This window comes from Pygocentrus nattereri, chromosome 19 (genome assembly GCF_015220715.1).
Source record: "Pygocentrus nattereri isolate fPygNat1 chromosome 19, fPygNat1.pri, whole genome shotgun sequence".
Classification (NCBI taxonomy): domain Eukaryota; kingdom Metazoa; phylum Chordata; class Actinopteri; order Characiformes; family Serrasalmidae; genus Pygocentrus; species Pygocentrus nattereri.
This window is the reverse complement of record NC_051229.1, coordinates 36,833,089-36,858,035: the sequence shown is the minus strand read 5'-3', so window position 1 is coordinate 36,858,035 and position 24,947 is coordinate 36,833,089. Positions and strand designations below refer to the sequence as shown.

Here is a 24,947-nt window from a genome sequence, read left to right as displayed (position 1 = left end):
GAAAGAAAAATAAAACATAAGAAAAGAAAAAGCAACACACGCTATATTGCCTAAAGTATTCGCTCATCTGCCTTCACACACATATGAAATTGAGTGACATCCCATTCTTAATCCAAAGGGTTTAATATGATGTCGGCCCACTCTTTGCAGCCATAACAGCTTCAGCTCTTTTGGGAAGGCTTTCCACAAGGGTTAGGAGTGTGTTTATGGGAATTTTTGACCATTCTTTCAGAGCTGCTCGGCCATGGCTCCACAACAGAATTACATTTTTAATAAATAATAAATAAAATTATCCTCCTTCTCCTGGAAGCAACCGGGAATGACAGCAACTCAGCCACCAAGTGTTAGGCCACGTAAAATGACCGAGCGGGGTCAGCTGATGCTGAGGCGCATAGTGCGCAGAGGTCACCGACTTTCTGCAGAGTCAATCACTACAGACCTCCAAACTTCATGTGGCCTTCAGATCAGCTCAAGAACAGCGTAGAGAGCTTCATGGAATGGGTTTCCATGGCCGAGCAGCTGCATCCAAGCCTTGCATCACCAAGCGCAATGCAAAGCGTGGAATGCAGTGGTGTAAAGCGCCGACACTGGACTCTAGAGCTGCAGAGACGTGTTCTCTGGAGTGACCAATCACGCTTCTCCGTCTGGGAATCCGATGGACGAGTCTGGGTTTGGCGGTTGCCAGGAGAACAGTATTTGTCTGACTGCATTGTGCCAAGTGTTAAGTTTGGTGGAGGGGGTTTATGGTGTGGGGTTGTTTTTCAGGAGTTAGTTCCAGTGAAAGGAACTCTTAAAGCTTCAGCACCAAGAGATTTTGGACAATTTCATGCTCCCAACTTTGTGGGAACAGTTTGGGGACGGCCCCTTCCTGCTCCAACATGACTGCCCACCAGTGCACAAAGCAACGCCTACAAAGACGTGGATGAGCCAGTTTGGTATGGAAGAACTTGACTGGCCTGCACAGAGTCCTGACCTCAACCTGACAAAACACCTTTGGGATGAATTAGAGTGGAGACTGCAAGCCAGGCCTTCTCATCCAACACCAGTGTCTGACTTCACAAACATGCTTCTGGAAGAACAGTCAAAGATTCCTATAAACACTCCTAACCCTTGTGGTTTGATTTTTGCTAATAGTACAAAATAGCTCTTAATATTTGGGTTGCGACCCCTGGAATAGCGATTACTGGACCATTTCGAACACGGTAGATGACTGCATTTTCCTAGCAAAACACCAATGGTCCTGTTTCTCCTTTAACTCCTCACCAGTTCAGAGCCTGGTCTACTTCAAACTCTCTGAGGCTGTTTCAGTTGATGGTCAGCAGACCCACCTTTGCAAAGCTCTTCTGGCTGTCGTATTTGAGATGTTTAGGGTAGACATATATGTGGTTCTTGTAAACTCTATAAGGCTGGGCAAACTTCGCTGAATCCTGGAACTCGTCCACCTCCACCGTGAGAGCGTGCAGACCACACTCCTCGAACGGCTTCAGGGGAACATAGGAGGACGTGACGCAGTCTGAAGGGAACAAACACAAAGTTTACATTATTTTAATATTGAAATATTTACACAGCACTCTATAAATGAATTACACGAAGCTAATATCCCACCAGTTAGCACTGAATGTTATCTATAAAAAGTGGAAAAGTACAAATAAAATTCAGGCTCGCTGAAGAACGCTACTGTGTCTAGCTATGCTGATGTACTTTCATCCATGTTTATAGGCAACAGTGTGTCATACAGTGTCAGAAACCACATAATCATCAAAAGTCTATTAGAGATTGCTGAATAACTGAGGGGAGGGTATGATGAGTTAGCCCCATGCTATCTGGCACGATCTAATCTTCGATGAGCTTCATTAAAACTACAGAAGCAAACTTCAGACACAATACATGTGGCTGAACGACTGCATTTGGGATAAGATTGCTTCAATTAGGTACATTTTTTGCACACTATCACTTTAAAGGGGCGTTCACACGACTCAAAATGTCTTATCCCAGTAGCATATCATTTTACTTATTATAGAAATAATGAGAAATAGTACTTAAAACTAGGAAAAGATCTGCCAATAGAATTAGACACTTCCATAAGATAAAATGACTTAAAACAAGGAAAGAATGTCTGGAAATAAGTTAAATTCTCCTAGTCTCATAATGACAAATATCTATTGACTATATCTAAGATTTTAAGTTTTCACTTGCTAAGATTTTGTTTGAAGCATTTAGCAGTGTGTAATTTTATTGTAACTCCTTTTTAAATGTCGTCTTCCAGAAATGACCTATTTGCTATTATATATGCCAGTTTTAAAATCTTTATTTACTGCAATGGTCATCAATTAAATGCATTAACAAATCTCTAAAACTTCTTTTTGAGCATGAGGCATTAAATAAGCCGTCATCTGAATGTCCCTTAGGTCAAGCATTTACTGTCAGTATGCTGTTGCATCACTGAGCCTTACTGGGATGCTCCAATGGGACACAGTCCACACTGATCTCCAGGCTGCCGGGTATGGTCTGCAGCTTGCTGGTCTTCTCTGCCCTGAAGAACCAAGAATGCACCATTTCGCTCACTCAACAGGTATTAGGGACATGCTGCTTATCTATAGTGATGCTAAGGTCTTTTCATCTTTGCCGTACCTCCTGTACTCTGTGATGAGCTTCAGTAGGTCCTCAGTGGAGATCTTATTGCTCTCCTGCTTGAAGAGGGGAGAGAAACGGGACTCCCTGTCCACTGTGCCTTGGTTATCCTTAAATACTGACCTGAGGGAGTGAAAAAGAGAAAGAATGGTTTGTTAAACAATAAGCCTCTGATTTAATGGGTTAAATCTTCAGTCAAGAATTACAGACTACATTCAGGTTTACTAACAGAGAACATGATACTTATGCAGTCCTAGATTTTGGTGGTTTTGGTTTTGTAGCATTTTTGTTTCTCTACCAAAAATGTTCGCTGAGTTGCAGTGATTTGTGAGTGGGGCTTTGAAGGCCTGTGTGATGATGAGATTTAAACCTGTAGAGAGAGAGTTCCAGAAGATCCTACTCACCTTACGGACCATGCAAAAGGCATGCGGTACTTTCCCAGCTTGCTGCAGAACTGCTTGTTGGATTTGAGCATCTTCTGAACCGTCTAGGAAAGAAAATAACATAAAGGAAGGATAAAATACTGCGATAGTGGATATCAAAGAAAAAAAAAAACGCTCTGGTGTTTATAACTTGGAAAGAAGCCAGAGAATTCTTTCGCTTTGACCTAGATAATGAGCGCGAGTTTAAATCAAAGCAAGGTGTCTGAGTCTTGGCCGGTGGCAGCACTAGAGTCTGGGGGATCCATTTAGACGAGTCGAACAAAAGCCAGGGTTCCACAAAAAGGGAGACGGGGGCATTCTAGGTCATTTCTAAAACCATCTGTCCTCTCAGTGATGAAGCACTTAAAAAAGGAGTTTACAAGATACTCCTTCTGGAACCTTTTAGGTAGAAAAACACAAACGAAGCCATGTTCTCTGCAACTTTGGAGGAACTAAAAAGAGCCTCTGTTCTGCAGCATTAGTCGCCTCTCTATAGTTCTGTTCCATAAAATGTGGGGAATGTATGGGGGAACATGGAAAAAAGCACGCAGGACAACGTTCCTGTTAAGCACTATCTAGCAAACATGGGAAATTCATGATGCGGTCCGAATGAATCTCCCCGAATGGGAAGGAAATGAAGGCAAATGGTTGAGTGCAGAACTCTAAGCCAGAGAAGCATGCTCTCTTTTTAGTTTGCAGAACTGTGGTCTATCTTTAAACCTGGGTAAATTAAAAATATGAAAGAAGGAAATGAAAGCTGGCAGAGGTTCTCAGCATAACTCCAAGCTTTTCATTCACTCAGCTGCAACATTAACACTTCGCAAACATACTTTTAAGCCACTATATCACATTTGAGTCAACCTTTTAAAGTGTGTTGTTTTTATAAAGATCATTTCTTTAAAAGGGAAATTGAAATATTTATATTGATCCTGTGTTTTTAACCATTTTAAAAATGCTGTCCCATGTTTTCAGGTAACCAACAAAAACTGAATTTTAGTCTGTGGGTGGAGCCTTATTTTAGCCCCACCCCTGCATTTTAGAGGAAGTGAGGCTGCATCCCTGTCCCTCATGGCCACATGGTGAGCAGTTAGATCCCATTGTTTTGAATTAAATGTGTCCCAAAGTCTGAAAACCAGTGTAAAACATTAAGAAATGTCACCACCAAAACACAGATTTCCTGCAATTTGGTAACTTTTGCTGTGTTTTGATGGAAAATTTGATACTTCTAAGCCTTTTTAAAAGTGGCACAAACTTCAGAAACAAAATATTATGACACACTGTGTAAATGTCAGATATTATGATGTTTCGTTTTTGCTGTATCGCCCACCTTTAGCCAGATGTCTTAAAGGACGGCCGGAAGTAGAGATGTAATCAGACGCTACCTTGCTGTTGTCTGTGTTTTTAATGTAGGGCTCCGTCCCATTGGTAATATTTCCCATCAGCACTTTCTCTATGCGGGCCACCATGACGATATCTGTATGAGGATTTGTGATGGAGAAGATAGCCTAGAGGCACAAAGACGTAAACACACAGACACAGACACACACACACACACACACACACACACACACACACACACACACACACACACACACACACACACAAACAGAAATGCTGTTCAGATGAAAAGATAAACCACCACAATGTTTCCTGCATCTGCTGGAAAACAGTCCTTCTAATCAAACCGTCAAAACCAAGTCACTTCAGCTGTAGCACCAGATGCTGAGTGACCCTGAAAAGTTCAAAATCACAGTATTTTCAGAATATATCACAGTATCTGAGGATATTTCAGGATAGAATAAAGTTAATGAACACAATATTACTGAGTGTTGCTAAAAGAAAAACAATCTAGCTTGTTTTCTTCTTTTAAAATGATACCAAAGGAAACTTTTCACAACCTTATTGTGAAGGTTAACCAGACACAAACATTTCCAGAAAGGAAATAGGCTCAAGACGGTGGACAAACTACAAAAAACGAGTGAAAAAGAGGGATACTACAGAAGGGTTGCGGTGCATAAATGATCTTCAGTGCAGAAATGATCTTCTAAGAGGATACTGGATTACAGGGATGTTGAAAAAGGTGATGCCATCAGATTAGTCTATAGTGCGGGGGTCCGCCGACTCTTAAGCTGTGGGAGGCATTTTGCTAACATGGTTTGGATCTGCTTGTCTCCTTAGAGGGCTCTGTACACCTGACTGATCACCTTTATCGTATGATGGAACAGTTCTATACTGATGTGAGTGGTCTCTTCCTCCCCATTCACAGAACACAAAGGCCCAATCCCATTTCACCCCTCGCCCCTACCACTGAGCCCTTAGCCCTCTGTTTTGTGTGTTCACGCCTAGGAGTAGGGTGTCCCAATTTTTGTTGAGATAGAGGGGTGGGGCGAAGTGTTAGGACTACATGAGCCTCCAAATGGAGGTTTTCCAGAAACTCCAAACAGAGTGATGTGAGAAAAAGAAAAAACAAATATATGGCTGCACGAGCGACCAAAGAAACCCACAAATGTGAGAATTTTCTCATTTAAAAATTATGCTAACCACTGTATTATCTCAGTTTGATGTCATTTCAGTGCATTATGGTCCTTTTCTTCATACCAATTAACAGCATAAACAATTGCTAATAGTAAGCTAATGTCTCGATAGCTATCTAGCTAACTTTCCCGTTCCACCTTAAACAGCCCAGCAGTTCTAACACCTCAAGTGCCAGAATGTGATTGCTGCTCCATTTAAGGTGGAATGTGAAAATTCAAACAAGAATCTGGTGAACATCTGACTTCAGCTTCTCATTATACTCATATAAGAATTAGGAGTGGGTGATAATAAATAATTGCCCCCCTCTTCAAAGGCATACGATTCCCTAAATGTAACTAAAGTCCAGCAGTGAGGAGCTGAACTTTCCCCTCCTCTGCTGTCACTGCAGACGGGCAGGGTCACCTACAGAGCAGCGCTAGTAGCTGTTAATGAAGTGATGCTCTTTTTATTTGAGGGTCCCATTTCAGAGGAAGATTTCAACCCCTGCCCCTTGTAGCTCAGGTCCAAGGGGCAAGATGACAAGGGGTAGGGGTAAAAATAAGAAAAGAGATAGGACCGAATGGTCAGATGAGGACAAAAATGATGTAAATCATATGCTTTGGCCTTTACAGTCACCAGATCTCAACCCAGTTGAGCTGGTATGGAAGAAACTAAAGCGTGCATGCTCACATTCTCCACCACCATCCCATCATCAAACCACCAACTGAGGGAATATCTTTTGAAAGAACAATGTTTCATCTATTCAGTACAGTTCCAGTGATTTGCAGAATCTATCCTGAGGCCCATTAAAGATGTTCTTGTGGCCCAACACCTCCTGAGATGTTTTATGTATTTTTTCCCTTCAATTTGTCACCTGTGTGCTCTTCTGTAGTTTTTTATGGGTTTTAAGATGCTCTTTCAAGAAAATCCGAAACAGTCAGTATACGATACACAATGCAGGCAACTGTCAGGTCCTGGATATCATGAGTAAAACACACAAAATAGAATTAAACAGCTAAAAACCACTTGACGATAAAGACATTACTATTATATAGGCCTCATATAATACTCATTATCTATCAATATCTGCCAATATTACCGTATACAGCTCCACTGATACCTGTTTTGGATAGCATAGCCAGGTCTCCAGTTCCTGACTGAGCTGGCAATCTCCGCTTCTCTTCTCCACAGGAGACTTCAGGCCATTTTCCTGCGGCCCGCTGTGACCTCCGGGCGTCCCCTGACCTCCAGGACTCCCCGAACCGCAGAGCATTTTCCGCACGGCCTCGTGGTTTAAGTCCACATGAAAGTCGGCCGAAACCTTCCTGTTCTCTCGCATGTCCAGCAGCGCCACGGTCACAAAGAAGGGCTCGATCTAAACAGATGGGCTCAGATTAACAAAAAAACACGGCAATTCTTTTAAACACAGCAACTGCACTATAAACCTGAACTGGCTGAACTGGCGTATATAGCAGGTTTAAATCTTCAGAACTGAAATATGTAAGTCAATATCAGAATAGCACAATTCAAATATGTGCAGAATCTATACCAACTAATGCTACATTTACATGTTGGGGTAGACGGTAGAGGCCTGCACTCCTGCGGGACACACCACAATATTTTGTTGCATGCGGCTATGTGGTGTGGCATGTGGGAGTGGGCAGTTAACCAGCCCAGTGCAGGCACATATGTGCAAAGAAACTTCTGAATAGCCCAATAAAATGATCTAAATCATATCATAATTAGCAAAAAAAAAGTTAAACTTATATCTGAGTATCTTAAATAAATATTAACAACACACGAATTCCGATCTTGCAGGCTACAGAAACAACAGAGCACTCAGACGGTCAGGTGGCCAGTCTAGAAAGTGCTCTCAAAGAAAGGCATGACTATTAAAGCCGACTAAAGGCAAGTCTGACATGTTTATGTTTATTCACTTTAGATTTACAGGGAAAATTAACATTAATACACATTTCTGTAAATGTGTCAGTTTTGCCAGTTCCGCTAATTTTTCCTGTTTAACTGTCATCCCTGGGCAGGTACACAAGGATCTGCAGGCAGTTTCACCAGCTGGGTAGTTTAAACTTAAGTTGGAGTGCAAAGTCCATCCTAAACCTCACATTCAGAAGTGCCACCCAGGGGTTCACGAGTGGTGTAACTGTCTAAGAGCTGGCTCTGTCATCAGGAGAACGTGAGTTCGATCCCTGGTGATGCTACAAGAGTCCAAGAGAGCACGACTGTCCTCACTCTCTGGGTGGGTAAGATGGCCCCCCCTTCTCCCCCAAATCACTCAACATGATGCTAGTCAGTGGAAGTTAGCGTCCATCTCTTGCATGTGTGTTTATTCTGTTGTGCTGCTGGAATTGTTCCGATGTTCTACCCGGGCTCTTGTGCACAATATTTTAACAGCACTTTATCAATGAACGGCCTGTAATGTTAGCGAAGCTGTTGCCAACGTAACTGCTATTCGAATCTGATGAATGCCAGAAAGGTGATGTCAGCTACTGGCGGCCCATCCAGGGTGTATCCTGCCTTCCGCCCGAAGACTGCTGGGATAGGCTCCAGCACCCCCCGCGACCCTGACGGAGAAGCGGCTTAGAAAATGGATGGATGGATGATGTCAGCTATGATAGTTATATTTTTTAAATAATCTGTGCCACATATTCTACGAGAATAAGGCCAGCGTCACACACAACCTGGCCACTGATGGAGCTGCTCTTCTTGCTCTGCACACAGTTGACTTGAGCACTTGAACAGAGTCGCCCACCAGGTTCTGGAACGATCCTGTAGTAAAACAACTCAGTGCCGGGCACAAAGTAGGACTCGGGGCTTCGTTACTGTCTGTGTTGTGTTAATCTGAGGCAGGAGGTCAGTGATCTTTTCTATCTCCAATCAACGAAAATAGGTGTAATCTGTCCTGCAGGGTCGCTGACGCAAACGGAGGTGCATTTTATTTTATTGCAAATTTTCTTTTCTTTCTTTCGTTTCTATCAAATCCACCAGCCATTTAACTGATTTTAATGGCAGAACTTACAGCTACTATAGGGTATGTGTACCTATGGAGTTCTGACTTAAAGCTACGTTGGTGCAACCAGTTAAATTCTAGTAGCTCGCAAACTTGAACGTAGTGGCAGTTTATGTTTAAACTAGGCTACGACTGAACTTATGTTCAGTTGGTGCAACCTGGCTGCTGATCTGGGAGCCATGAACACCAAGAGTGTCACTGTTCAAGACCAGGTTCACCCAGTATTACACAACAAAACATTCCATTAAAAATGATTTAGATACAGTAGTTTTGACACAGAATGTCTTTACATTATTTTAACTTAATATGTCACTATTTTGCCATGCAAAGGAATGGTGACCTGTCCAGGGTGTATCCTGCCTTCCACCCAGTGACTGCGGGATAGGCTCCAGCACCCCCCATGACCCAGAAAGATAAGTGGCTTAGAAGATATATGTGTGTGTGTGTGTGTGTGTGTGTGTGTATTTTGACATCTTAGTCAATATTTAGAGTAAGTGAGCAACTATTTAGAGCAATTAGGACAACCTTTCTTCCACACATCACTCTGAGGCTCAGAACACCATGTTTTTCAATACCAATATGTAAACACACACAAGCATTGACTAATACTGAGTTACTGTTTCATTTTCTCATTAAAGACGTATACACATATGTGTGCCTAATTCTGTGTCTCACATTAGTGACAGGCTCCGTCTCGGTCTCGTTCACACAGCCCTGCAGTGTGAGGTTGAGGGAGCAGCAGTAGATCATCAGTGCCCTCCCTAGCTTCTCCTTGAAGGGACAGATGGGTGATGGTTCTCCACATCCCCCCCTCGGGCTCCTCAAAACCTACAACAGACAAAATTGATCCTCAGGACTGCACTCAGGGCAGAGCTTTCTTAATTGAGTGTGTCATGCTGCTGTTGGAGGAAAACCTCTCACTTTTTGTCATTTTTCAGTTTTTGGCATAATCTGAAAATGCCTGTTATTCTTTACATTGTGTGTAAATTTTATAAAGAATGGACCAAAAGAAACGGCACGAAATGAACTGGAAAAAAATCTGGTTCCATTGACTTACATTAAAAGTAAAGTAAGTTTTTTCCTTCTCTTGTAAAGTTACCATTTTGGAGACTTTCTTCCGACAACAGCGATCTGTGTATAAATGTGACTCTGAGCTTAAGTGTTGCTTGATTATGTAAGGATCATAAAGGGGCTTTCTAGGGTAACTGGAGGCATTTGTGGATGACGAGAAACGTACAGGAGTGTCAGGGTCTAGAGAGAACAGGTTCAGCCTCTCTTCTCTTCGGGCTGCTCTCACCAAATCCTCGGTTTCAGTGATGTACTGATAGACAAACAAAGACCGGTTAGCAGCGTCATCGGACATGTTATTAGTATAAGATGGCTGTCAGTGGCTCATCTGGACCTAAAAGTTACCTTAGCTAATTCGGGATTGATCCCATTTTCCGTAAGTTCATCATTTTCAGGGACACAAACGTGATTCAAGGAGAGATCAAAAACATCTGAAAGATTGCAGGAAAACAGATTAATTTTACATACAACATTACAATTCAAACAAATCATTCAAATTGATGAGTACAGCACTATTCAACCTTAACAATGACAAAGGTTAGGTCTCTTTAGGTTTTTAGCATCACAAGAGACAGCTACCACGTCTCCAAAAGTATCTGGACAGCTCTAATTAGTGCATTCAGATACACTAATTCACATTTTTGTAGACTCCTGCGTTTCTTCTGAAATTAAGGGTATTAAAAGTGAGTTACCCCCTTTCTGCAGTAACAGCCTCAACTCTTCTGGGAAGGCCTTACCCTAGATGTTGAACATTGCTGTGAGGATTTCAGCATTAGTGAGGTCAGGTACTGATATTGGATGTTCAATTCTTGATCCCTTTAACTCATCCCAAATGTATTGGATGGAGCTCCATCATTCCAGAAAAGTTCCACTGCTCTACAGCCCAATGCTGAGGGGCTTTATACCTCTTGCCCACGCTTGGCATTAGACATGGTGATCTTCAGCTCATGTGTAACTGCTCCAGCGTCCTATTCTATCAGATTAGTGCTTTTCTTTTCTTTCTCATGGCTGATGGTGCTCAATTGCATAGAGTGGAACTGCATCCTCTGGAGTGATGGAGCTCCATCCAATACCTTTGGGATGAGTTGGAGTGGTCCAGAAAAAAAAGCAGCAATGTATTACGTCGCAAAGGAGACGTTTTGTTTTGTACAGGACATTTTATCTCTGTTAGTGATAAAAATGATTAATGATGGAGGTTTATAAACATAAGAAGGCTCATTAATATGCAATGTTAACATGTAAACTTAGTAGTAGTGGAATATATCGCTGCTGTCAGAAGAAAACCTCAGACCTCCTAAATGGTAACTATTTTACTCTTAATGTAAGTCAATGGAACCAGAATGTTTTCCAAGTAATTCTGGGCTATTACTGTTGGTCCATTCTTCATGAAATTTACATACAATGTAAAAGGCAACAGAAATTTTCAACAACAAAAAAGGAGATACCAGGTTTTGTTCCGACAGCAGCAGTAAGAGTAACATGTAATGGAGATAAACCGGTAACTGTTTTCTGCAGTAATCAGGTATAAAAAGAGTAAATACTAGCAGGACTTACATTAAAGCTACTCTTGCATACTCTTGCATACTGTACCCACTGCTTGATTCTGTTGATTCTGTGGTTGGCATGGTAACAACCAAGCTGCTGGTTTTGTCTTAGCAACTCGTCAAAAGATTTGTCCACTATTTCGCCACATATGCTGTGCATTTCTGAACAGCTCAGTTTTCCTCTTTGCCTTGTTTAAAAATGTCCTGTTGAAATTAGCTTTAGCATGGCAGAATCTCAAATGGCTCACTACTGCCTACATAGTGCAAATCTAAGTTAAATAATGGTGCTGATTAGACCTGCTCTAATAACTGGATTATGTGTCAGGTTCTGAGAGCTTTCACTGAACTGGGGAATCTGATTTTAGCTGCAGTGCACCAGCAGACTGGAAAACACTACAGGAAACTCTAAAGCTCTGCTCCCTGGTGTCACTCAACCATTTTAACTTTTAATCTGTAACTGCCTCCATTCAGCCTGCAACTGTTTTATTAGCTGTTAATTCCTTTACTGTTCTATTTTATTTGACTATTTTATCAAAGAATTTAGCTTTTAAGTTTTTTTTGTTTGTTTCTTATTGCTTATTATCTTATTTAATTCTTTTACTTTTCTTTTTTTTGGCTATTTTATGCATATTTCTTATATTTCTTTTATTGTTATTTCTTTATAACTCCTCTTATCTTGCCAATGTTTTGTTTTAGTTGATAAATTTAGTTTTTTCAATCCCTGTTTAACTTGCACGGCTACAACATAAATGAGCATCACACTCAACACTCTTCAATGGTAAAATGGGCAGTTGTGGGCTGGAGGTTAGGGAACTGGCCCTATTACTGGAAGGTTGCCGGTTCGATCCCCAGTGCCAAAGTCCATGACTGAGGTGTCCTTGAGCAAGACACCTAACCCCCAATTGCTCCCCAGGCGCTGTGGATAGGGCTGCCTACCGCTCCGGGCAATTGTGCTCACTGCCCCCTAGTGTGTGTATTTGGTCTTTCACTTCACGGATGGGTTAAATGCGGAGGTGGAATTTCCCCGTTTATGGGATTAAAAAAGTATCACTTAAAATAAAGGTTGGCTGATTGATTAAAATATAGATTTTTGGCTTGCAAAAAGTTCATAACTTCTAAAAGTGAGCGATTAGGAATTCAGCACAGTTTCCTTCTGAGCACGATTTTGGTGAAGAATCCAATATGTCATAACTGATGTAGCAATATATAGGGAATAAGGAGCCATTTGAGATTCAGCCTTTTCACTTTCTATGACTTTTAAAAACACGAGCAATCCAAAAGTCATAGGAAGCAATCAGACTCCACTACTTTAACAAGGTAATCTTTTGGATTATGTTACAGATTATAGTTTCATCGGTTAATCTGTACTAAACTGCATTTCTAAAGTAACCCTCACAAGCCTCACAGCACAATGTTACTTTAAATACATTTATTATTTCATGGTAAAAACACTTCAACCGCTACGTGAGGATGAGACTGAGTTTTGCACCTGTTGTAAAAATATTGGACCAAAAGTTCCAGACTCACCGTGCTTGGTGTCGGTCAGGTCCATGCTTTTGCGGTCCAGAGCTGGACCCTCGGGCGGGCTTATCTGGAGGATACGGTTCAGCGTATTGATCCAGTCCTCCATGTCCTGCTCGCTCTCCGCTGCAAGGACAAAGTACGTCACCTCATTCATCTTCAGCTCAAAGGCGTGCTTCCTCAGCCGGTTGTTCTGTGACGTGAAACCCAGTAAGAGCATTTTAAGCACATTGGACATTATGGCATAAATATTCATAACGTTTATATCAAAATCACATTTATTTACCCAATTTTTTCCCCAATTTAGTCGTCTCTAATTCCACCCACTAGTTAGGACTCCCCCAATCACACGATATTACCAACGCTAGGAGGGCGAAGGCAGCACAGACATCCTTCCGAGACTTGTGAAGCGCCACCGCATCTTTTCAAACTGCCGCTCATGCAACGTCATTGGACAGCTGAACACAATCGGAGGATAACAGACACCTCTACCCACCCAGAGACAGCAAGGCCAATTGTGCTCTCTAAGACTCCCGGCTACAGATGGCCACTCAGGTGACCCCCGAAATTGCAATGCTTATTATAGAATACATTCTTAACAATGTTGTCTTACGTTTTAAATGAGGACATTTAACCTAATAACACAGAGTCTTTGAACTGACTGCAGAAGAGTGACACTAATCAGAAGCAACAAAACACCCATGTTCTGTATATGTGACATCACAACCATTTGCAGTCTGACACACTCAGTGTTCTTGGCCAAAACAACTGGCTCAGAAATGAGCTTATAGAAAATAATTGCATTTATACTGAATTTGGGATAAGGTCAGAAAAATCGCAATTAGATATTTTCCCCAAATCGTTTAGCCCTACCAGATATCATCCCTAAACCGGACCTTTAAAGGAACAGTTCCGTAGATTCCAACCTAATTACTACCTGATACATCTGTATACAGAATACCTGTTGACTTGAAATTCACTTACACCAGAAGTCAATGGGCAGGTGCTGAATCAAGTGCGCAGTGCCATCTATTAGAATGACTTTCTAGTCATGTGGGTCATTTTTCAAGCTGGGTAAAGGACCAGATGCTTCGGGCACATTCAGATTAAACTGAACTTTTACCACTGCAATCGAAACACGTGGCGATTCTATTGGATATTCTGGATTGACTTGGCTAAAATGTCCAGTACTGACCTGAACTACCCCTGTGCATGAGTCCAGAAATATGCAACCTTTAGGTTCCTTTGAGATTTTCTCGTCTTTGTAGAAGTTCATGATGTAGGAGTTGTCCGTTAGCTGAGTCAGCTGAAAATATCTTCTCTTAAATGACTGCAAAACACGAGCAAAAGCAGGAACGGGGTGAAAAGCTGTGAATGTCAAAAAAGGTCAATAGCGTTCACACACAGGGCAACAGTCAAATGGTTCTCAAACTATTGTTGGCAATGAAACATTTGCATTTCTTACAAGCTGTTATACAACACAGTTGATGTTTCAGAGCATTCACTAAGGCGACTTCTTTATCTCATAGAAATAGTTATAACAACTAGATTTGGTCTGAAGAGAGATAACAGAGCCAAGACTTGGGCCATTATGTTAAGTCTGTAAATACTGAATGAATATTTGCACACTTGTGTGGTCATTAGCCTCAAAGTAAACAGCACCAAAATGTAGAAACAATGACACATAAAAACAACAAAAAAAACAAGGCAATGAATTTGCATGCAGGAAAAACGTGAGTTATTATCCAGTCCATGCATTAAAATGCCTAAAATGATATTGTGGCAATGAAATCATCTTAAATCCAGTCTAAATATGTAATACTTATCAATATAAGACTGTTGTTCTACAACTAATTAACCTATTTCTAGATTTTTTTTGTGTGTGTAAGTCTTTTAAGTTTGATTTCCATGCATTATTTCTTGAAATGACTTGTAAAAGTAAAAAATGCCAAGAAATATGTTAAATAAACTTATGTTCTTTTAACAATCTCAAAATGAAATATTTCGACTACATTTCAGATTACTTTTTTCAATGAAGGTATTATTTATGGAATACCAGGAATAGGCTTTCTGAATGAGTCACAATACAGGCCAATCAAAACAGAGCTCGTTTGCATAAAGGTACAATAACAAAAACAACCAGTTTAAGTCTAAGGGATAAAGAATGGTTGAAAAATGGTCATGTAAAAATGAATGTAGGTCTGGGAGATAATGGTGATGCAATCAGATATCAGTGATGATGCTTCAGAGATGATAATCGTCATGCTGGGAAATAAAACGGACACAAAACTAGGCAGGACTCATTTTCTTGGAAATATATGGAAGACAACTTCTTTTTTAAAATATGTACATTAAATATTTAAACATTAATCACGTCGACATTTTTGGAACTCACTCGTTTACTCAAGCACATGTAACAGTCTCAAGTTCCTCCAATAGGGGTGCTATTAGCAAACACATAGCATTTGTTTGCATTATTCAAAGAGAAGAAAGATTCATGAACCCACACCAGCAGGAGCTCATGAATGCATGAGTTTGAAGAGTTTCAACACAAAAATAAATAGCCTTTTAAAAATGCTGTTACTCAATATTATATTTTATATAAGATGCTTTTTTTTTAAAAACATAGAGCCTTATTTATAGAGCTCTGTTTATAAAAATGCAAAAAACATTAATCAAAGAGCAGAAAAACAAGGGCTATGCTGCAGCAAATGGCATGTTTAGATTTCAGAGCTAGATTTCCAGATTGGTTTTAGATTTATATTTAGAGCAGTGAATCACTTTAAAACTGCATTTTAAAGTAAAAAAAACACCAGGCTAGCTTGATCATGATCTCAGTTAACCAACACCCAGGCTTTGTCAGATGTGTTAACCTCAAACTCTTCTTGCTAAGTTGGCAGCTGTGCTGTTTTAGGCCTCGCTTTATTCTTCCAAACGTATCTATGCAGTGACAGGAAGTCTGTGCATCTTTATCCATGCATTCTGATCTTCTTACAAGTATTTAGCAGTGTGAACAGAGAGCTCCTCCTGATTCTCCAGAACCATATCAAAAGAAGCTCGCTTGGCTACGGTGTCTATTCAGTCTATTCAAGCAAATGTGGAGTTAAAAGTCTGAAAAGGCTCTGACAGTCCTTCAGGGTACAGTTTAGGTAACCCAAGCTGTTTTGTCCCTTCAACTAAACTCGAGCCACCTTTGGAGCTACAATGTATTAGTATAGGCTATAAATAGTATCTGGTTTAAGCTTAAGCTCAGCTCTAGCTGCTTTTTCCACATCTCCAGCAGAACATTTTTCCTCAAAATGAGAACAGTTTCTTGCAAAATGTCTCTCAACTTTCAACTTTTTATTTTATTTATTATTACATTCGCCAGCTTCAATTGCAAGTTCCACCTTAAATAGTGCTATAATGTAACTGCAGCACCATTTAAGGTGAAACGGGAAAATGTGAAGAAGCTGACTTCATCTTCACGACTTTTTAGTGTTGATCAGTTTCTCGTTAATCGTTTAAACCCATCAGGAAACCAGCTGGAGTGTTTATAAACGCAAATACGTCCATCTGTCTCTAAATTAACAATGCTTGTCTTAAATCTCTCTCTTTGCCATTTTGTTAGCTAATAGCTAGACGAGATTGTTGTTTGTGCTGGTATGGTGACCAGCAGGCTGCGCTCGTCTTCAGGGTTAAAGGGTGAATGAGCAGTTCTACATCAGCTCCAGCGTTTAAGACCGTTTATTGTTAAACTGTGTTGAATGATCAGCAGAGCTTTATTTTACTGTAAAGGAGGATTATTTTATTTTTTAATTGACCTAAAACTCTAATTCTGCTGTGGAGCCGCAACAGGGCAGTAAAATAGCTGCATGCAGCTGCGGAGCTGCATGTTGCTGACCCCTGGTATAGGCAATGCTGGACTAGCAAGCTGTGAGGCTCTACTGCTACAAGGTCACCATTAGAGCCTCAACTCTAAACTTGGCTGAGGTGAATCTACTCAGGAAAGGGAGTTTATAGAGTAGAAAATGTGTGAAACTAAGAGTGAAACTAAGTCCTTGTCACTAGTGGTTGTGCACTGCTCCTGACCACATCGCTATCAGTTCAGACACAAAGCCACACTAAATGCTTTTCCAGTAAACCAATCACACCACTGAACGTGGGGTTCGGCATAATGGAAATACAAATGTGCTTCTACAAATAACAACTGTAAAGCTGCGTTACGAGGTTTTACAATGACTGCTTATTGGTTACTGGCTTTTAAGTAATGTTCCTCTATCTTCTTCTTCTTTCGGCTGCTCCCTTTAGGGGTCGCCACAGCGGATCATCTGCCTCCATCTTGCCCTATCCACTGCCTCCTCTACTTTCTTCCGCATGATAGTTTTGGCACAAGTTTTACGCCGGATGCCCTTCCTGACGCAACCCTCACCATTTATCCGGGCTTGGGACCGGCACCAGAAATGTTCCTCTATCATTACTACTAATTACTAATCACAGATTACTAATCATTACTCCTGTTTTTCCCGCTTTGTACTAAAATTGATACTACAATGTTTGCTGTCTGGTGTCGACCAGAGGAGGATGGGTTCCCCTTCTGAGTCTTGGTTCCTCTCAAGGTTTCTCCCTCTTGCTGTTAGGGAGTTTTTCCTTGCCACTGTCGCCACTGGGGATGCTCGACCCAGATTTTCTCTTTCGTTTTCTTTCTGTAATACTGATTGTTCTGTAAAGCTGCTTTGTGACAACACATGTTGTAAAAAGCCCTATATAAATAAACTTTGCTTGCTTGCTGGCTAATATGTTCTGGTGATTTATCCAGAGAAAGTGTGTAGAATTAGCTGGAGGCATAAGAGAACCCTGGATGAGGGCAGAAAAATTATTTTACCTCGATTCTTTTTAAATAAAAAAGTTTGATGTAGTAAGTAAACATTGTTGAAAAATATAATGCTGAATATACGTCCATATATTGAAACTAAGCTGCAAAAATTGTTTTGAACTTGTTGATTTTGTGGTCACCAACTTATGTGTATATATATATATATATATATATATATATATATACAGTATCTCACAAAAGTGAGATTATTAACATTTTATTTTATCATTTCATGGGACGACACTACAGAAATGAAACTTAGATATAACTTAAAGTAGTCAGTGTACATCTTGTGGCAACACAAGTGTAGTCCACCTCACAGTGAACATGTCCAAATTGTGCACAGTATTGCCCAATTGTGTCATTGTTCCTCCCTGGTGTCATGTGACTCGTTAGAGCTACACGGTTACAGGTGTGAATGGGGAGCAAGGCTGTTAAATTTGGTGTTTTGGGTACAATTCTCTCATACTGGCCACTGGATATTCAACATGGCACATCATGGCAAAGACCTCTCTGAGGATATTAGAAATAGAAATGTTGCTCTCCACAAAGACGCCTAGTCTATAAGAAGACTGCTAAAACCCTGAAATGGAGCTATAGCACAGTGCCCAAGGTCATACAGCAGTTTTCCAGCACAGGTTCCACTCGGGACAGGCCTCACCAGGGTCGACCAAAGAAGTTGAGTCCACATGTTCAGCACCATATGCAGAGTTTGGCTTCAAAAAACAGGCATGAGTGCAGCCAGCATTGCTGCAGAGGATGAAGAAGAGGAAAGACAGCCTGTCAGTGCTCAGACCATAAGCCACACAATGTATCAACTCGGTCTGTATTTCTGTCATCCCAGAAGTTCGTCTGAAGCTGATGCACAAGAAAGCTCACAAACTGTTTGCTGAAGAAAAGCAGCCCAAGAACATGGATTACTGGAACCATGTCCTGTGGTCTGACGAGACCAAGATAAACATGTTTGGCTCAGTGGCGGTGCCCTGGTGTGGTGCCTACAGTCAAGCATGGTGGTGGTAGCATCACGGTCTGGAGCTGCATGAGGGTTGCTGGCACTGGGGAGCTGCAGTTCATTGAGGGAAAGGTGAATTCTGACATGTACTGTGACATTCGGAAGCAGAGCATGATCCCCTCCCTTTGGAAACTACGCCGCATGGCAGTTTTCCAACTCGATAACGATCTCAAACACACCTCCAAGATGACAACTGCATTGCTGAGGAAAAGGTAATGGACTGGCCAAACCCTAAACCCAACTGAGCCTGTGGGGCATCCTCAAGCAGGAGGAGGAGAGGCGCAAGGTGTCTAACATCCACCAGCTCCGTGATATTATCATGGAGGAGTGGAAGCTCTAGTGAATTCCAAGCCCAAGAGGGTTCCGGCAGTGCTAGATAATAACTGTAGTCACACTAAATATTGACACTTTGATCACAATTTGGACATGTTCACTGTGAGGTGGACTCACTTGTGTTGCCAGCTATTCAGACACTAATGGCTGTGTGTTAAGTTCTTTTCAGAGGACAGTAAATCCAAGTTTCATTTCTATAGTGTCGTCCCATGAAGATATTATAAAATATTTGCAGAAATGTGAGGGGTGCACTTTTGTGAGATACTGTGTATACCTGCATACTGTTTAATCCCACCCACTTACACTGAAGGAGTATTTCAGCTCTGAGTGCAATACAGGCCAATCACATGTACAAAAAGGCAACTTCATTATCTCACAGTAATAGATAAAAGTACTAAATTTGATCTAAATAGAGTTAACAGGGCCAGGATTTGGGCCATTATATTAACTTCCTGAATAAATATTTTCATACTCACTTGTTGATTTAGCCTCAAAGTAAACAATACCAAAATGTCAAAACAATGTCAAAGAAGAAAAGACACTGCAGCGACTTTGCAAGCTTGAAAAATTTGAGTTATTATGCAATAAATGCATTAAAATGCCTAAAATGATATCTTGGCAAGTGAAATCATCCTAAAAATGTTTAACAGTTATTATTGTAAGATGGTTGCAATAAATATTACACAGTTAATAAACTTATTTTTGGACATTTTGAAGTCCATAAAGTGTGTTCTGTCCCAGGATTATTTCTTGAAATGATTTGGTAATAAAATTAGACACTTACCAGATAAAATAACATATTATTTAAAAGGAAACATATTTAGAAGTAATAAAATGTCCAGAAATGAGTTAAATAAACTTTTGCTCTTTTATCAATCTCAAAATAAAATATTTGAGATGTTTACAGTACATTTCAAGATCATTTTTTTTTCGATGTACGTGACATTTATGTTCAATCAGACATTGTGCCTTTATGTTGCTCATTTACATAAAGGCACAATAACAAAAGCAACCTGTTTAATTCTAATGGATAAAGAATGGTTGAAAAATGGTCATGTAAGGATGAAATGGGACAGTTTTTGGTAAAACCATGCAAATGCTGTAAGTGGAAAAGACAAAATATAGGCTATGAGCCCTATAATGTAAGTTAATATAACAATTCTTTTGTAATGTTGCACCATATTTATTGAAATCTAATGTAAAGAGAAGCTTGTATTTATAAACAGTGTAAAATAGCAGTGGTGCAGAAATGAACATGTTTCTTTGGGTAAAAGTGGGGGGTGGGGGGGGGGGGGGGTGAGGGGCACTAACTCTAGATCTGTAGTCTCGCTGAGAGGTGATTAGATAATTAGTATGACCAGCTGAGTGGTCAGTGAATGAAGCCTTTGGCTGGCGCTCTCACCCGAACAGTGATGCTGTTGTTGACCGTGCTGTTGAAATTGCCTTTGTAGAGCCAGCCAGACTTAAAGACACCGATCCCGGCCCCTCCACTGCCGCCGCCACCCCCTCCACCTTTGGACGATGACAGCGATGTTGTGTCCTGCGGAAAAAAAGGAAAAGAGATCTTTAAATGGGCCATTATGGGAGAGCGGTCACACTCTTAATGGCCAGGAAATGATCAGATGTGTCAGGGTGCGGCTGAGTTGAGACAGAAGGTGTGAACATTAAAGTACTATGGGGTGCTGTCAGTGTTACGTGGTGAAGGTGGGGTAAGGTCACTATCACGGGACGCCTGGTATTAATTCATACAGGATAAGAAATCTAAGAATATTTTACAGAGATAAGAGGGTCTACTCGATACGCTCGGCAGCAAAACGTTTATTCAACCTTGTGTATCTTAAGCATGAATTTAGTCTGTTCTTATTCTTGTCATTATTGTACAGTCTTAATTTACAGAAATTATAACCAACAAGGCCAAATAAACTTTTTCTGAACGTTTACATTTTAATATTTGTACATATTGATTTAAGCCACAGAGAACACAGGTAGAAGCTTTTTTGAGGGCCTCCATACCTGACATATACTGTGAAAACTCCTTTTCTGTAGAATATTTTAATTTTACTGCATGGGATTAATACAACCCGGGTCATTTCTGCAGCTCTTTTTTATCGTAGGATTAATATAACCTGGGTTATTTCTACATATTTTATAGCACAGGATTAATATAGCCTTGTTTATCTCTATAGTTCATTTTATAGCATGGGATTAATATAACTTGAGTCATTCCTCCAGTTTATTTTATAGCATGATAATAATATAACCAGGGTCATTTCTTCAGTTTATTTTATATCATGGGATTAAATATAACCTGGGTCAATCTCTGCGGTTTGTTTGAAAACAGACAAAATCCACTGGAATCTTTGCTGAGCGCTCAGTCCATAAAATCATAGGGGATTCTAATGAGTCTATATTGTAAAACTAATTGTGTGACAAGTGAGTAAAATTTTCAATACAGCACTCTAAATGTAAATCTGTAAATCTGTAAGGCCAGTTCGCTCCTTACTCTCCTCTCATTGACAATCTTTTGTGAAGATCACTGTGAACGATCAAAACTGGACGTGTGGACGAACAGAAGAGTCCGAATAATCAAGAACAATCAGAATCGAGAATCGTATTGAATCTGAAAATGCTCTGTACAACACATTGTACTGTACTGCTCTGTGTTGTACTGTTACAGTTCTAGTGAGGAGGATTCCACAGGTCCTGTTCACTTAAGTCAAGTCCTGCACACGTTTTCTTCTGAGCTTTGTGTTACATGTTTTTCCACGATCTGGAGAAGTGATTTAGAAGTGTGCTGAAAGCAGGAGGGCGTGTGCTGGACGTGCGGCATAAACGCTGACCTCATCCTTATCCACATCTTCATGGTCAATCTCGAATGAGTGGGAGGGCAACTTCTGAGCCTTGTACAATTTTCTGTGAGAGAGAGAGAGAGATACAGAGAGAGAGAGAGAGAGAGAGAGAGAGAGAGAGAGAGAGACAGAGAGAGAGAGAGAGATACAGAGAGAGAAAGAGAGAGAGAGAGAGAGAGAGAGAGAGAGACAGAGAGAGAGAGAGAGATACAGAGAGAGAAAGAGAGAGAGAGCCAGAGTGAGAGAGAGTGAGGGAGATAGAAAGAGAGATACAGAGAGAGAGAGAGAGAAAGAGAGAGATAGAGAGAGAGAGAGAGAGAGAGAGATATGAAGAGAGATACAGAAAGAGAGAGAGACAGAGAGAGACAGAGTGAGAGAGAGCGACAGAAAGAGAGAGAGAGAGAGAGAGAGAGAGAGAGAGAGCCAGAGTGAGAGAGAGTGAGGGAGATAGAAAGAGAGATACAGAGAGAGAGAGAGAGAGAGAGAGAGAGAGAGAGAGAGAGAAAGAGAGAGATACAGAGAGAGAGAGAGAGAGCCAGAGTGAGAGAGAGTGAGGGAGATAGAGAAAGAGAGATACAGAGAGAGAGAGAGATAGAGTAAGAGAGAGATACAGAGAGAGAGAGAGAGCCAGAGTGAGAGAGAGTGAGGGAGATAGAAAGAGAGATATAGAGAGAGAGAGAGAGAGATAGAGAAAGAGAGAGATATATAGAGAGAGAGATAGAGAGAGATAGAAAGAGAGAGATACAGAAAGAGAGAGAGACAGAGTGAGAGAGTGAGAGAGAGCGATAGAAAGAGATACAGAGAGACAGAAAGAGAGATAGAAAGAAAAAGAGAGGTAGAAAGAAAGAGAGAGACAGAAAGAGAGGGGAGAGAGGGAGACAGAGAGAGAGAGAGAGAGAGAGAGAGAGAGAGGGAGACAGAGAGAGAGAGAGAGAGAGAGAGAGTTTACATAATGAATTCCATGTGATTCATATTCTGCATGGAAAAAATAAAACTGCCTTTATGATTTGTTTCTGTTTCTATTTTTTTTATTACACAAACTAAAAAAAAATGATAAAACAGTTTTTCCATTCAGCAAAAAAAAAAAAAGACTGCAGGCTTAGTAAACAGCTAATCATCAGATTCAAATCACTATAAAATATCTCATCTTCCACTTAAATGTGGTTTGGACTGAAGGCTCTGTACCTTCCACACAATTTCTAACAATTAACCTAAAATTCACTCATCCTTTAATATCTATATAAGATAATAAAGCATGCTGTCATTTTGCAGATCTATGAAATATACATGTTGTGCAAATCTGTGGAACAGAACCCTGGGAAACTAACACTTAGCCTACATCCACATTTCACACAATTTTTTGCTCAGATCTGATCTCTCTGACACGATGGTTCACACTCGTTTAGGTAAGTGATTCAAATCTGGCCTTAATGTGACGAACCGGCGTCCTGAAATGACCCTCATGACTCAATAATGTCACGTGACTGAATCACTGCATCATCAGCACAAACTAACGAGCAGAACGAGCTTCGCTGAGAAGATCATTAACTCTGATCAGCTCTCAGCTTCATTATTAGAGCCAGACGGAGGAGAAAAAGGTGAGATGAGCTGCTTTTCCGCCGTTTACAGGCTTTAATGTCTGTTTGGTGCTGCTGCCAGAGTAACACTGAATGATGGCGCACGTACAGTGGAAAAAAAGCACATGAATTCTGATCTGAGCAACACATTGTCGCATGGCCACGAATCCCATACGAATCCGATCTAGGACCACATATGGAAGTGGCTCAGGTTGGGTTTGAAAAGATCAGATCTGAGTCACATTAGGGCAAAAAATCAGACTTGTGCCACTTCAACCTGGTAATGTGAATGTAGCCTACCTATCTGGTAGTGTTGTGGGTGTGCATTAAAAAGACTGATGCTACTGTGCCTTTAAAACTGACGCATGCAAATGAGTCTTGTTCTGATTCGCTGTGACATCACAAACACAATTACTTCAAAAGAGCCTGTTTTTGCAGTTTAGTTTTCGTATACAGACTGTATAGACTTCATTTTTAAAAATAAACAAATCTCATTTTTCATGATTTGGGCCCTTTAATAAGTCTGAAATATGTCTGGACAGCCCTGAGCTTTTGGGAACATCTGCTCTCAATGCCTGCACATGTTGGCAGAAGTATAAACCAGACTTAACGGTCAACAAAGAAGAAGAGCGGCCAGAGTGAAAAGGGAAGAGAGAGCAACATAGAAGGAGACAAAGTGAGGGTGCTCTGCCATCCATCATCATTAGTCAAAACAATGGAGAAGAAAGTGAAGGAGAGCGGAAGATGAGAGAGAGAGAGAGTTGCTCATTGCATTAGCTGCCATGCACCATTTCCGCCACCCATCCCTCCCTCTCTCTCTCTCTTGCTCTCTCTCTCTCTCTTCGTCTGTCCTCTGTGGTGAACTCGAACATTCTAAATCCTGCTTTATTCAATTTCCTCTCTCTCTCTCTCTCTCTCTCTCTCTCTCTCTCTCTCTCTCTCTCTCTCTCTCCTTCAGATGGTTGGAGAGCTGACAAACGGACAGGATGTAACCTGCTTTGACCTGCGCAGTTTGCATGATGTGTGTTGGACTTTAGGCCTAACCTATCAAAACAACTCAGATGGGCAAAACTACATTTCCCAGAGTTCTCATTACAGTCTATTTCCTGTATGTGGTAAGAGTTGATGATATTAAGCGCTTTTTTTAACGCATGTCCACTTTAGTGACAATTACTCCCTTCAACATCCAAACATCCACCACAGTCTTCAGATCCCAATAACACTGCTGTACATTACTTAACACTTTAGCGACTTTAAGCCTTGAGTGTGGCAGGTTTATTTCTGGTTTAATTTGACATTAATTGTGACTCACAGTTTATTAAAATAAATGGCAGAATTGTACGAAAAGCGCAAAGTCTAAACTTACAAATTCGAATTCTTTCAAATTCAAGCGAAGGATACATCGGCATATGTCAGGAGTCTTTTACAGATTTTGGGGTAACATCATTGCAGACACACCCAGAGAGGATGGACAAACATAGAGCAATCCAGCTATATTTCAAATTACGTTTTCTTTGGGTTTTATGTAATTTTGTGTTTTAATTTTGTACTTGGTGTAAAATAAAACTAAAAAACAAGGTCACAAAAAATCACTAC

General features: G+C 40.7%; 1 protein-coding gene across 13 annotated transcripts in view; it reads right to left on the bottom strand.

Moving 5' to 3' along the window:
- dock10 (dedicator of cytokinesis 10) overlaps window positions 1-24,947 on the bottom strand; it is a 189,944-nt gene that overhangs the window by 69,989 nt on the left and 95,008 nt on the right. For all 13 annotated transcript variants that reach the window (XM_017691862.2, XM_017691865.2, XM_017691860.2 and 10 more), the window contains 13 exons: window positions 21,766-21,838; window positions 20,328-20,465; window positions 13,921-14,055; window positions 12,732-12,918; window positions 10,006-10,091; window positions 9,830-9,913; window positions 9,268-9,420; window positions 6,688-6,942; window positions 4,436-4,558; window positions 3,036-3,118; window positions 2,632-2,754; window positions 2,454-2,533; window positions 1,329-1,513 (listed from right to left, as the gene is read on the bottom strand). In XM_017691862.2, the coding sequence (XP_017547351.1) occupies window positions 1,329-1,513; window positions 2,454-2,533; window positions 2,632-2,754; window positions 3,036-3,118; window positions 4,436-4,558; window positions 6,688-6,942; window positions 9,268-9,420; window positions 9,830-9,913; window positions 10,006-10,091; window positions 12,732-12,918; window positions 13,921-14,055; window positions 20,328-20,465; window positions 21,766-21,838 (1,705 nt within the window). The remainder of the gene's footprint in view (window positions 1-1,328; window positions 1,514-2,453; window positions 2,534-2,631; window positions 2,755-3,035; window positions 3,119-4,435; window positions 4,559-6,687; window positions 6,943-9,267; window positions 9,421-9,829; window positions 9,914-10,005; window positions 10,092-12,731; window positions 12,919-13,920; window positions 14,056-20,327; window positions 20,466-21,765; window positions 21,839-24,947) is intronic.